At 35.4% G+C, this 14,245-nt stretch overlaps 1 protein-coding gene across 1 annotated transcript in view; it reads left to right on the forward strand.

Annotated features, from left to right (window-relative positions):
• DARS1 (aspartyl-tRNA synthetase 1) overlaps window positions 1-14,245 on the forward strand; it is a 64,979-nt gene that overhangs the window by 35,042 nt on the left and 15,692 nt on the right. Inside the window, exons 5-10 of the mRNA XM_068967393.1 lie at window positions 5,211-5,313; window positions 7,836-7,916; window positions 8,904-8,963; window positions 10,065-10,176; window positions 11,045-11,179; window positions 13,475-13,622. Of these exons, the coding sequence (XP_068823494.1) occupies window positions 5,211-5,313; window positions 7,836-7,916; window positions 8,904-8,963; window positions 10,065-10,176; window positions 11,045-11,179; window positions 13,475-13,622 (639 nt within the window). The remainder of the gene's footprint in view (window positions 1-5,210; window positions 5,314-7,835; window positions 7,917-8,903; window positions 8,964-10,064; window positions 10,177-11,044; window positions 11,180-13,474; window positions 13,623-14,245) is intronic.

Genomic DNA, 14,245 nt, shown 5'->3' on the forward strand with positions numbered 1-14,245 from the left:
TCCCTTCTCCAGGGAAACTACCCAACCCAGAGATGGAACCCAGGTCTCCTGCATTGCAGGCGGATTCTTTACCATCTCAACCACCCATAGTCCACCTAAAATATTTTTATAAAACACTTTATATGAAGAATGGTGATTTTTACAATTTTTTTTCTAAAGACAGTTTAAATTAGAAGTTCAGATCCTGGATAAAAGGAGTTAGAAGTAAATTAATTAAATTGAATGGCTGACAGTTCCTAATGTATGACATAAAGTCTGTTCTGCCTATTAAGGTATTTCTAATATCAAGGCTCTATTAATTTTATTTGTAGAGTGATTCCCTATATTCCGGGGCAGAAGGGTAGTTGGAAAATGAAGTATAAAAAAAAAATGATGTGATAGTGGGTTTTGGGAGGTGATGGTAATAATAAAAAATGGCTGACTTAGCTCTTGAAAAGATATATTTAATTTACTTGATCTATTTGTCCTATAATAAAGTAGTTCCCAGGAGTTCCTCTACTTCCATGCCTGCCATATCCTTTATAAAAACCAAGGCTTTTAGTTGCCTGTTAGACATAACGCTCTTTCAGAGTACAAAACACAGTGACATATTAGTTTCAAAATGTAAAGCAAACTTTAATAGGATCTCTTTATGGCAGCAGTCAAGCTGTAGTTTATATACAAGATAGTATTAAGCCATCTTAATACACAGTGTCAGATGAAATCATGTTAAATAGACTTTTTCTACAAAGTGGAATATTGCAATTAACTTATTCAAGTATTCCAGTCTCTCTTGTATTGACTCTATACATACAATACACATCAGTTCAGCTCAGCTCAGTTCAGTCACTCAGTCGTGTCCAACTCTGCGACCGCATGGACAGCAGCATGTCAGGCCTCCCTGTCCATCACCAACTCCCAGAGTTTACTCAAACTCATGTCCATTGAGTTGGTGATGCCATCCAACCATCTCCTCTGTCATTCCCTTCTCCTGCCCTCAGTCTTTCCCAGCATCAAGGTATTTTCATATGAGTCAGCTCTTCGCATCAGGTGGCCAAAGTACTGGGAGTTTCAGCTTCAGCATCAGTTCTTCCAATGAACACCCAGGACTAATTTCCTTTAGGATGGACTGGTTGGATCTCCTTGCAGTCCAAGGGACTCTCCAGAGTCTTCTCCAACACCACAGTTCAAAAGCATCAATTCTTCAGCACTCAGCTTTCTTTATCATCCAACTCTCACATCCATACATGACTACTGGAAAAACCATAGCCTTGACTAGACAGACCTTTGTTGACAAAGTAATGTCTCTGTTTTTTAATATGCTATCTAGGTTGGTCATAACTTTTCTACCAAGGAGTAAGCGTCTTTTTATTTCATGGCTACAGTCACCATCTGCAGTGATTTTAGAGCCCCAAAAAATAAAGTCTGCCACTATTTCCACCGTTGCCACATCTATTTGCCATGAAGTGATAGGACCAGATGCAGTGATCTTAATTTTCTGAATGTTGAGCTTTAAGCCAACTTTTTCACTCTCTTCTTTCATTTTCATCAAGAAGCTCTTTAGTTCTTCTTCGCTTTCTGCCATAAGGGTAGTGTCATCTGCATATCTGAGGTTATTGGTATTTCTCCCAGCATTCTTGATTCCAGCTTGTTCTTTATCCAGCCCAGCATTTATCACTATGTACTCTGCATATAAGTTAAATAAACAGGGTGACAATATACAGCCTTGACGTACTCCTTTTCCTATTTGGAACCAGTCTGTTGTTCCACGTCCAGCTCTAACTGTTGCTTCCTGACCTGCATACAGATTTCTTGAGAGGCAGGTCAGGTGGTCTGGTATTCCCATCTCTTTCAGAATTTTCCAGTTTATTGTGATCCACACAGTCAAAGGCTTTGGCATAGTCAATAAAGCAGAAATAGATGTTTTTCTGGAACTCTCTTGCTTTTTTGATGATCCAGTGGACGCTGGCAATTTGATCTCTGGTTCCTTTGCCTTTTCTAAATCCAGCTTGAACATCTGGAAGTTCATGGTTCACGTATTGTTGAAGTCTGGCTTGGAGAATTTTGAGCATTACTTTGCTAACGTGTGAGATGAGTGCAGTGTGCGTGAATTTGCGCATTCTTTGGCATTGCCTTTGGGATTGGAATGAAAACTGACCTTTTCCAGTCCTGTGGCCACTACTAAGTTTTCCAAATTTGCTGGCATATTGGGTGCAGCACTTTCACAGCATCATCTTTCAGGATTTGAAATAGCTCATCTGGAATTCCATCACCTCCACTAGCTTTGTTCATAGTGATGCTTTCTAAGGCCCACTTGACTTCACATTCCAGGATATCTGGCTCTAGGTGAGTGATCCCACCTTCGTGATTATCTGGGTCATGATGATCTTTTTTGTACAGTTGTTCTGTGTATTCTTGCCACCCCTCTTAATATCTTCTGCTTCTGTTAGGTCCCTACCATTTCTGTCCTTTATTGAGCCCATCTTTGAATGAAATGTTCCCTTGGAATCTCTAATTTTCTTGAAGAGATACCTAGTCTTTCCCATTCTAAGCCCTCATATAAGCTTTTACTAGTTTTAACTAGCAAGTTCTAGTCTAACCCTTTTTGACAAATTTGACTCTTCTTTTAGTTTTGTTTTAATGTTTATTCTTCTGAATTTAGTCGTGTGCATGAGTAAATAGGGACAGATAGATATAGATAAGGCCATAGAGATTAGAATGGAATTATGTTATTAGTATCTAAGTCTGCTCTTCTAGCACATAACTACTAGAAATAAAGGAAGGGCAAAAAAAGTTTATTATGAGAATCTTCTATATGTAGTTAATCCTACCTTCTTTCTCATTTATTCAGTAGACCAATTTGTGATAGCAGAAGTTTAGCTTTGGCCCTAGTTTAGAAATAGGTTAGGTTTTCAGAGTTCTTTTGTCAGTTTATTACTAGAAATGATGTTTAAATGGTGGTAGTTTTCTAGTCTAGGTGATCAAATATTTTAGCACATAACACTATTGATTCAATGAACTAAAGGTAGTCCTCATTTCAGGTCCTGGATAAAAGGAATCATCTGGTTACTTTTCAGAGAGAGAAAGAAGAGAAAACTGGTTTTTTGGATCAGACCTTTAGCTAGCCTTAGGCAGAGTGTATTTGACTACATTCCAGCTTCTTTTTGGAAGGACACTCACTTAGTGCTCAATCCTTAAGAGTAGATGTGTTTAACTTGGCTTGAAGAAAACGTCCTGATAATGGAGTGCCTCCTACTAGGGAGTTGAAGGAGGTGAGATAAGAGAACCAAATGAGCCAGAGACATAGCACACTCTCTCAGGGTGGGGTACTAGTTGGGGCAGGTCAGGTTACTCCATGACACAGTTCACTGATGAATAAGGAAGAGAGAACCTACCCTGTAGTAAGGAAGAGAGAACCTACCCCGTAGTAACATGTAAGATAAGCAACAATTCTTACAATTCTCACGAGCTCTGAATTATATACTCAGGTATCAAGTTAACCCATTGTGAACAAATAAAGCAACGGTAGGTGGCAGTCACATTATAGAAAGATTTCAGTGATCCTAGATTGCCAGTATTATGAGCCCTTTTAATAATAAACTGAAGCCTCTCTATCCCTTCTTTTTTCAGAGGAGCCTTATCTTAGTTCACCAACTACTTCTTTTACCATAATAAGTTTTTTCAGTTTCTTCAGTATACAAGATGTTTACTATAGATATTAGGTGATGAGTCTAGTGCAGATTTATGAGAGAGTGTAAAAGGTGTATATATATATATATGTTGATATTTTTAAGGTAGTTGATAACAGACATTATAGAATTCTAGGTAGTGCAGCAAAGTGAATTGGAAATTTTTCTGTCTCACTTCACGACACTTGATCTATTATATGATCCTTTTCCAACCCAAATGTTTGTTGAAATGGTTTGTAATATAAGTGGTTAGATTTCTAGAATCTTGTCAGATAGCTCCATAACTAATAAGGACCCAGTTCCTTATCCAAATGAATAGACTTTTTCTTATGAAGGTTAAATCTTTTTATTGTTGTTTTGCTTTGTTTAGATTCTGGTCATCCGTCTTGCAGAATTTTGTATAGAGGACTTGAGCCATGAGACCATAATACAAAAGTTAACTAGAGCTTATGATAGCAGATAAACAGGGAGTCCAGGACAGATTTTCCTAATCCATTTTTGCCCTTTCTATTATGCCGACTGCCCCAGGAAATCTACTATCTGTCAGTTGTCACTTTGGCATTTTTCTTCTTTCCTTCTCTTTTCAACTCACTTCTGTAGCTTCAATTACCACCTGAGAGTTTTAGCTAATAGATTTACATGGGAATTTGCATTTGGCCAGTTGAACTGCCATCGTACTGACGTCACTCGCCAAGATCTGACAGTTAAATTTTATCCTTTTCCACAAATGTACAGTGACATGTTCTGTCAGTACAAGAACATACACAGGAGGAGAGCTGATACATTTTGTATGGGAACCACCATTTTAGATTCCACTTTTTTTCCCTTGGTTATATACCAGAGACTAAAAAATCAGTTATCTCCAACTTTGAGTGTCTGGTATTCAAAATTCAAGTTTGTTATAGAATTAAATTGCTCAGGAGATACAGGTTTTTTTACTCATAGTTTATATTTAGCTAGCTTCGGGTAGGCATTCAAAGTACACAATCCAATAGGGTATCTGCCACAAATCCAGTGACAGTGCGTACTCAGAAACTTTAGGCAATGAAGATTTCATTGTAGCACTCTAATGTCCTCTTATTGCCTTGAAATCTTTTCAGTTGACCTTCTTCTATTATTCAGTGTATTTCTACATTAATGTACTTTATTACATACCAGTAACTGCATTTATTGAAGGCAATGTTTCTCTTTATGGGAAATGCTGATCTTAGTAAATTTTAACTGTGGGTAGGGAGATATTCTTTAATAAATAACTGAAAGACTTTTTCATAGTTCAGTGCTGGTCCTGTTATCTGTTATGTCTAGAGTATTTTATAAATGGTAACTAAATTACGAGGTCTGGAAAATCATCTCTTCAAGAGATTTCAGAAGGTGTGCTACATGGTAGCTTATTATAAGTAGGTTAAAGCAACTGGCTTTATCTCAAGTGGCTTACTATGTTAAAGAAGAATTTAATATATTCAGCTCTACTGGTGAAACACCAAACAAGTTCTGACACCTCTGACAAGATGATTAAAGTTGGGAATGTTTTTCTTTTGACAGCATCAACAAAGAGAGCATCGTCGATGTGGAAGGCGTTGTGAGAAAAGTGAATCAGAAAATTGGAAGCTGTACACAACAAGATGTAGAGTTACATGTTCAAAAGGTAATTGTTTTCAAAATATAAAATTGTGTCCAGAAATAGATTTGAATAGTTCTTACGACTCTTGACATCAACTCTTTAATTAGAGTTGATATAAAATATTGAGATTTATAAATTGATTATTGACTGAACTAGTTTTTGTTATATAGCAAACCACCTCAATACTTAGCGACTGAAAACAACATTTATTATTTGTTCATGATTCTGTGCAGTAAGGGGACTAGGGTCAGCATCTGGGATGCGTGATCTGTACCATGTGATATATCAGCTGGGCTCACTGATGTTCCTGGGACATCTCTCCCTGTGACTCTCCTCATCCTGCAAGCTAGCCCAGGCTTGTTGACATGGTACATCTACCATAGCCATGTACGGAAAAGTATAGAATACATCTGAAAAGCTTTATTCACTGTCATGAACCTATTTTGCTGTCAGCTTCTTTGAATGAAGATTGGTTCATTATACTAACTCTTATTAATCATTGTATTGCCTTATAATCATTGTATTTCTGGTATTTTACAGTATAGAGAAGACAAAAGAGATAATACTGTATTGGGCTTAGATTCCAGCAATAACTTTTTCACATAGGATTTATCCCACATTTATTTTCTTAGACATAGAAACTAAAAATGTTATAAGTGAATTCACATATATTTAGTATTTTTGAAATAACCTTGCAATCTTGAACCTACAGTCTCAGATCCAGACCTAGTTTGTATCCACAATATTCTTCATTGAATTTCTCTTATGAAATAGTCCTTTCCCACTCTAACCCATGTGTATGCATGTGTGTGTGTGTGTGTGTGTGTGTGTGTGTGTGTGTGTGTGTGTGTACATGTCAGGTAGATGGACAAAAACAGATGGATGCAGGAAGACAGATTCATCCATCCATGCTAATTTGGGAGTAGAGGTTGTATTTAATTGAAATTTATTGTCATGAAACTCTTTAAGACTTCGAAATTCTTGTATTTTTTACTGACCTAACTTGCCAAATTACTTTGTTCTCTTTTTGTACGTCTTATTTCAAACTAACTGCGCCAGGAAGTCTATAACCTAATATAGGCAAACTGATCTAAAGGTATGCTGACCGGGGGGGAAAAAAAACCCTATCTTCCAAGTAACATCTTTTTCAATACTTGAATAAATAAGATATTAGTGACTAGAGCAAGTAAATATATTTCTAAAATATTTTAATTACCTAGGATCCAATTCAACCTTAATAAATGTTAAATATAAAGCCTAAAGTGCTTGCAGACAAATTTTGCCTTAAGAAAAATAATTATAAAGTATCTCACAAAGCATAAAACACTGTATACTAAATAGAATTTTATAATAAGCATAATGACTTATCATTTACTTATCCAGCCCCCAGTTACTGAGTAGTACCAAGCACTATGTGAAATTCTGGGGATGAAAGTGGTCACAACGTAATGAAGGAGATTTTTCTACTAGTTAGAAAAATGAAAGAGGTAGCTGTCCATATCTCCAGCTTTGCATTGGAGATGAAGTTTCCATTAACTAATCAAAGGGAAGCACAAAAACTTGGGTATAGGGGATAGCAACAAATAGTTCTATTTTACTATGAGTAGGACTGGAGTATCCTTCTGATACTTTTTCTTGAAGTGTCTGAGTTGAATGCTAAATGTGATTTTACCAACTGGAAGAATATAATTTCCTTTCTGTAATTAACTAAGTAAAGTCTGTTTTCCTCTTGTGCTTTAGCAGATTTTCCAGGAATATTTGGGGAAAACTAATAGGGTAACATGCATTTAAGTGGCCGAAAAACCCAGTCTCCTTTATGACCTAACTGCTTTTTAGCACTAAAATGTCCATTTTTAGTTTGAATAAATATTGAGGGATTTTAACACCATAAAGAAACACCTTCTCCAGCAGCTCCCAACCAGGAGAGCAGCAGGAAGTGAGATATACTTGATACACTTGATGAAAGAAGGCAGTGAAGGGATATTTAGAAAATGAATGAGGAAAGGAAGGAGCAGTATAGCAAAGTTGAGCTGACTTTGGTCCTGGTAGTGGAAATGGCCAGATACTGTTAACAGTTACGATAACTTATTTGTTAATGGCGCCTTTATACGATCAAAGTGTTTTCTTATTTTTTATTCCATTTGATTCTTAACACCAACCTCATTTTACAGAAGAATATTGAAGCTCTAGCTAAGGTGATTTGCGTGTGACAAGTTTCCTGTGACAAAAAGAGGCCTGAAGCCAGACCCCTCAACTCCAGTTATTACTTGTTTATGATACTGATGGGCACCTTAGAGTTTGCAAAGTCTTCATACATATGTTGTCTCATTTGACTGTTCCAGCAACACAGGGATGTAGACAAGAAATAACTATTAACCCCATCTTATAGGTGTAGAAATATGTACCATCTTGTTTGATTTTAGCAAGTAGTTTCAGTTATGTATGCAAACAATGTTTCTCATGTTAAGTCAACTGTTGATTCTTTTAAGCAAAAGATAACAGGTTTTGTGTGCTTCTTGATATTTTTGGTAATCTCTCACTTTCAGATTTATGTGATCAGTTCAGCTGAACCCCGTCTGCCCCTGCAGCTGGACGATGCTGTTCGGCCTGAAGTGGAAGGAGAAGAGGTGAAAACTATACTTTTGAAATAATGTGCTTCCTCTGTATATTTAGTTTACAAAGCATTGAAAACTTGATGTCCTGCTTTTATAAGAAGGGTACCTATGAATTAATTTGAGCTTCATTTTCATTAAAAACTACTCTTACATTAAGAGTTCTCAAAGTTTTTGCTCTCAGATTCCTTTACATTTTTAAAAATAACTGACCCCACAAGCTTTTATTTTTATAGGTATGTCTACCACCATTTATAGTATTAGATACAATATTAGAAATTAAAACAATTTTTAATATTTATGACCTTATTAAAAATAATAATATAATTAGATTATATGTCTGTATTCCTAAATAAATAATAAAAACAACAATAACATGAAATGTTTTTTTTAATGTCAAGAGTAACATTGTGTTACGTGTCTATATTCTTGGTAATATCTGGCTCAATACACAACGATTAGATTTTCATATCTGCCTCAGCATTCATTCTATTGTGTCTGCACACATCATTAAGCCTTTGGAAAACTTCTAAATATAGTCAGGAAAAAATGGGTGTTTGAAGATATTATTGTGAAAAATAGGTTTGTCTTCACAGACTCTCTGAAAGTGTCTCACTGGTCCCCAAAACATACTTTGAGAACCACTGTTCTTTGTCAGCTTTTATTTGTTCCTTCCATTTTCAACTAGCAGGTAAACTCCAGGGATCAGTGATTGTGACAGTGTTAATTATTCTGATATCCCAGTAATGAGTCAAAGGTTTGGGTGTGGGAGGTGGATAAAAAGCATTTAGCTTAATTCTTTCTCATTTCTCTTCTTTCAAGCTCTCTTTCTCTTAATAACTTCTCTCTGGCCCCACTTGTTTCTAGGATCTTTGATTAGGGGGTATAATGTGAACACACATGAATATACCTATTCTCATTTAAAAATTAACATGACTTTTACAAATGTTTGTGTCCTTAAAAAAAGTTAATAAAATCTGTTTTTTTTATCTTTTTTTTTAGGAAGGAAGAGCTACTGTTAACCAGGATACGAGATTAGACAACAGAGTCATTGATCTTAGGGTATGTCTCATTTGTTTATTTAGTGACATGATTGTGCTGAAATCAAGGTAGGCAAGAATACCATACCTGACTCAGGTTTATAGAAGTGATTGGCATTTGCCTATATGTAATATGATAATACAAGAAGTAATTTACCTGACCCTCCCCCTAAAAAGAATTGTGGGCAACAAGGACAGTCAAGTAATAGTTCACAGGATACTGACTTGCTTCATTTTAAAATGACAAAGGAGTGTGAAGCTAATAAATGGGCTTGCTTCCAGGTAGTACCTGTTTCAGACAAGATAGTCAGCAAGAAAAAACATAATTTTCACTACATAATTGTGAAAGAAGTTCTGTGCACATTTTAGAATGATCAGGTAGAGGTTAGCAGTTAATACCTCAATCCTTTGAATTTGATCTGAGCACAGAGTTCATAATAAAGAAGCAGTTGGCTCTGGTGGTGTATATAGTAATCCCATACATAGGTCTTCTGTTTCCCTTTCTGGTTTGGTTGCAAGTGAAAGAGTTCAGTGGTTTCATCATAGTAAAACCAATGTCATCTCTCTTTCTTAATATTTTGACCACATCTTCTTCCTCTTACTTAAATAATCTACCTAAAGCTTGAATGCTTTGTCACCTTAAGAGTTCTTTCTAACTTGTCTGCCCTTATTGTACACTCATTTTTTTCCCTGATTTTTTGCTTTTTGCCTGCTTTTTACCTTTTCCATTTTCATTAACAGTATATAGAAAAGGTTAGCAGTAATCAAAAGTTCTCTTAATACTGCCTAGAAACCTCAGGTTTTTCATAATTTTGGCCACAATAGTTAGACATCCTACTGTATTGGCTATTTGTTCACAGGGGTTATTGGTTGTGCCTCTAGCATTTGGCCTGAAAAGCATTTTTCTTTGATTGGAAATAAAAGAGCAAAATTGTAATTCTCCTTCTAGAATATGAAAAATTCTAAAATATATTCCTATACTGATTGTCATGCACCTAACTTTTCTCTCATATAATGAATTATTTTCTCTATGAAGTTTCCAGGCATGTGGCCTGATTAGAAAGTACTCTGTCTCAGTTAATGTGTCAGATTGATTTAATTAGATTTTATAATTGTCTTATAGACATCAACTAGTCAGGCAATCTTCCGTCTCCAGTCTGGCATCTGCCATCTCTTCCGAGAAACTTTAACTAACAAGGGTTTTGTGGAGATCCAAACTCCTAAAATTATCTCAGGTATGCTTTATTTCTCTTAATTTTTTAAAATAAATTGGTTTCTCCAAAGTTGCTTCATATTAGATTTTTTATGGGGGATTTTTTTTCATTTGTTTCATTTTTTAAGAATCCCAAATGTTCCTTAAGGTTTATTGCTATGAGACTGTTTTGAAGACTATGCTATATAGCAGCAATCAGATAGCACTAACACTAGTAATACTAAATTCCCTATTTCAGGAGTCATTACATGATAATGATTATAAAGTAAGGCAGTAACACATAAAGCAAGATTTTTTGGTTAATATAAGGTACATCAGAAACTACTTTCCTGATGTAGATTTCTTTCTAATTGGTATTAGAATTTTGTTTTTTATAAACTGCAATGTCAAGTTACTAGATACAGATACTACAGATGGGAAAACCTCATTAATTTTTATTCTTAATGAGAAGCTTAATCATTTTTAATCATTTAACTTTTTCAGTTACTTAAATAACAAAATGTTATGAATGGATTTTAATTATGTTTAAAATTTGAACATTGCATTATTGATAATTAGGAAATTATTAAGAATATATCTTTTCTCCCATTAAAAAAAAATTGTTATAACTCGAGAGTAGCTTTAATAGATTTAAAATTGATGTAGAAAGAGAGCATATATAGCCAAAGAAGTAAAATGGAGGTGTAGCCAAAGAAGTAAGTCTGTCCTAAATGTAAACTGTTTAGAATCAGATATATGACATATTAAGATGGTAGTTTCTCTGCAATTCTTGATTTTCTAGTTGTTTCTTTTAGTGAAATACTTGAACCAAAAGTATAAACTGTTTTTACTAGAAGTTTGCATTGATAAGTTTACAATTACTTGTAATAACTTAAATGTTTACATTTCAGCTGCCAGTGAAGGAGGAGCCAATGTATTTACTGTGTCATATTTTAAAAATAATGCATACCTGGCTCAGTCTCCACAGCTGTACAAGCAAATGTGTATTTGTGCTGATTTTGAGAAGGTTTTCTGTATTGGGCCAGGTAAGGTTTTTGGCAGTTATGGTTTTCTCAAAATTCGTTAATTGTAATGGTTTTAGAAACACATATTACATGCAGACATTTTGAAAGCTTAAATCTTTTTATATGCTGACTACATAAACACTAGACTTTGGGTAAAAAATGACAATGTACTTAGGTAGACCTTCCAAATAATAAATTTTGTTTGTCCTTGATAGCCCCTTTACTACTCTTGGAAGTTTACAAATGTGCTACCAATTTTATTCCAAAGCTGTTCTATTTTACTGTTATTATTTGTACTGTTCTTAGTATTGTTAATATGCTAAAGCCCATTAGAAAGTAGTACAAATGTATGATATTTAGTAGGTTATACTAACAGTTTTTAAGATATAGTTGCGACAAGTCCAGTATGCACACATAATCATGTGACAGATTCTTTTTTTTTTTTTTTTTACTTTATTTTGCTTTACAATACTGTATTGGTTTTGCCATACATTGACATGAATCCACCACGGGTGTACATGCGATCCCAAACATGAACCCCCCTCCCACCTCCCTCCTCACAACATCTCTCTGGGTCATCCCTGTGCACCAGCCCCAAGCATGCTGTATCCTGCATCAGACATAGACTGGTGATTCGATTCTTACATGATAGTATACATGTTTCAATGCCATTCTCCCAAATCATCCCACCCTCTCCCTCTCCCTCAGAGTCCAAAAGTCCGCTATACACATCTGTGTCTTTTTTGCTGTCTTGCATACAGGGTCATCATTGCCATCTTTCTAAATTCCATATATATGTGTTAGTATACTGTATTGGTGTTTTTCTTTCTGGCTTACTTCACTCTGTATAATCGGCTCCAGTTTCATCCATCTCATCAGAACTGATTCAAATGTATTCTTTTTAACGGCTGAGTAATACAGATTCTTTTACGAGACTAATTATAAGCAAAAACTAGCTTTACTTCATTCTTTAAAACTCACCAAATTATTTTATATATGTAAGTTTTTGATGGCTTACTAAAAATTAAATACCTGCTAATAGAAAAACTGGCAAGATCATTAAGTTTTTTAGTTTTCTGAATCTATTAAACAATTATATGTTGAACACCTACTGCATGTATACAGCCTTGCTCTGGGTTCCATGTACATAAAAGAGGAATCAACCAGCGCTTCTCAAATGTTAATGTGCACATGAGTCACCTGGGGACTTTGTTAAAATGCAGATTATGACCAGTAGGTCAGAGGTGAGGCTTAAGATTCTACAGTTCTCACATGTTCCCAGGTACTGCTGATGCTGCTGATTTGCAGACAGACCATGCTTTGTGAAAGGAAAATCATTCTCCCTGCTTTCAAGACAGAATAAGACATGTATACATATAGCAGTCACAGGGAGTAATCAACTGATTTTCACAGCAGGTAATCAGATTGTGCTGTGCAGTCAGCAGATTGGTGTTAATTATATAGTATAGAGAGTGTAAAAAGGGGAAAAGATGGAATTTGCTAGAGTCACAATGAGAGAGAGTTCATGCTGAAGTGGGCTCTAAGGACAGAGTAGGAGATACAGACAGTGGGGATTGGCGTTCTAGTCAGAGGAGGCGAGATGAGTAAAGAGCATGGGAGGAAATAAAAATAAGACTAGTTAGTGTTAAGAAATGGGAAGTACAGGATAGGACTAAATTATGAAAGCATAAAAATTTTAAACATTTTGTCATTTTGTCTTACTATGGTAGTCATTTGGGAACCATTATAAGTTACTGAGCAAGGATGAGTTATAGAATATATCAATCTTGCAGTGATACGAAAAATGGAGCAGAGTAGAGTCAGGAAGACTGGAGAGGAGGAAAGTGCAGTGAGGATAATAGCAACTGGACTGAGGTAATGGCTGGAGTGTGTAATGTTACTTCATCTGCACAGATTTCATTTAGCTTGAGTCAAGTTTTAATAAAATTAAGAAGTCACTATATTGAATCTATTTTAATTATTGAGAAGGCACTTCAGAATCTTGCATTCCCTTGGGATTCGCATGAGGCTCATTTATTAATTTGCATTTGTTACAGCTTTTACTACTGTAGGAATTTGTAATGAACTTGCCATCCATGAGAATGCTGAGACAGATGACTTATCAAAGATTTTTTTCCAACCCTATAATGATAATGAAATAGTGCCATTGGAGTACTAGTAAATAGAATTTTTGTATTTAAATCCCAATTTATCCAAAATTTAAAACACCATTTACTATGCTATGTAATGTATGCCAAGTATGTATTTACATACTATGTAAACACCATTTACCATTTTCTTTTATTAATGTTACAGTATTCAGAGCTGAAGACTCTAATACACACAGACATCTGACTGAATTTGTTGGCTTAGATATTGAAATGGCTTTTAATTACCATTACCATGAAGTTGTGGAAGAAATTGCCGACACTTTAGTGCAGATATTCAAAGGACTTCAGAAAAGGTAAAAAAAAATATATTTTATAACCTTAGATGAATATAATTTTTAAAGCAGTTTAAGTTCTTCAAAATGAAGCAGTTCTTAAAACATGTAAACTAAGTTTTTATTGAAAAAAATATATATATGAAGATTTGCCAGTTAGATTATCAGTTAATTAGTGGGAAAAGCTACACTCAAAAGAGTACTTCTGAATCTGTCAATTAGGGCTGCAGCCAGTTAACCTAGCTAGCTAATCTACCAGATTGTAAACAGCCTAACTATATTTGTTTTTTCCTCAATGTTTTACATCTTGAATTTCTCAGATATAGAGCCTATGTTACCCTTATAGCAGTTTATTATTTGAGAGATAGTATGAGATAGTAGGACTTCCCAGGAGGCTCAGTGGTAAAGAATCTGCCTGCCAGTGCAGAAGACTCTGGAGACACAGGTTCAATTCCTGGGTGGGGAAGATCCCCTGGAAGAGGAAATGGCAACCCACTCCAGTATTCTTGCCCGGTGAATCCCATGGACAGAGGAACCTGGCAGACTACAAGTCCTTGGGGTTTGCAAAGAGTGGAACATGACTGAGCAAGAGAGCACAGGGAGGGAACAGTATTTCACAGCTTCAACTCAGCTAGGTCCAGGTA

The sequence above is a fragment of the Capricornis sumatraensis genome, chromosome 3 (assembly GCF_032405125.1).
Source record: "Capricornis sumatraensis isolate serow.1 chromosome 3, serow.2, whole genome shotgun sequence".
Classification (NCBI taxonomy): domain Eukaryota; kingdom Metazoa; phylum Chordata; class Mammalia; order Artiodactyla; family Bovidae; genus Capricornis; species Capricornis sumatraensis.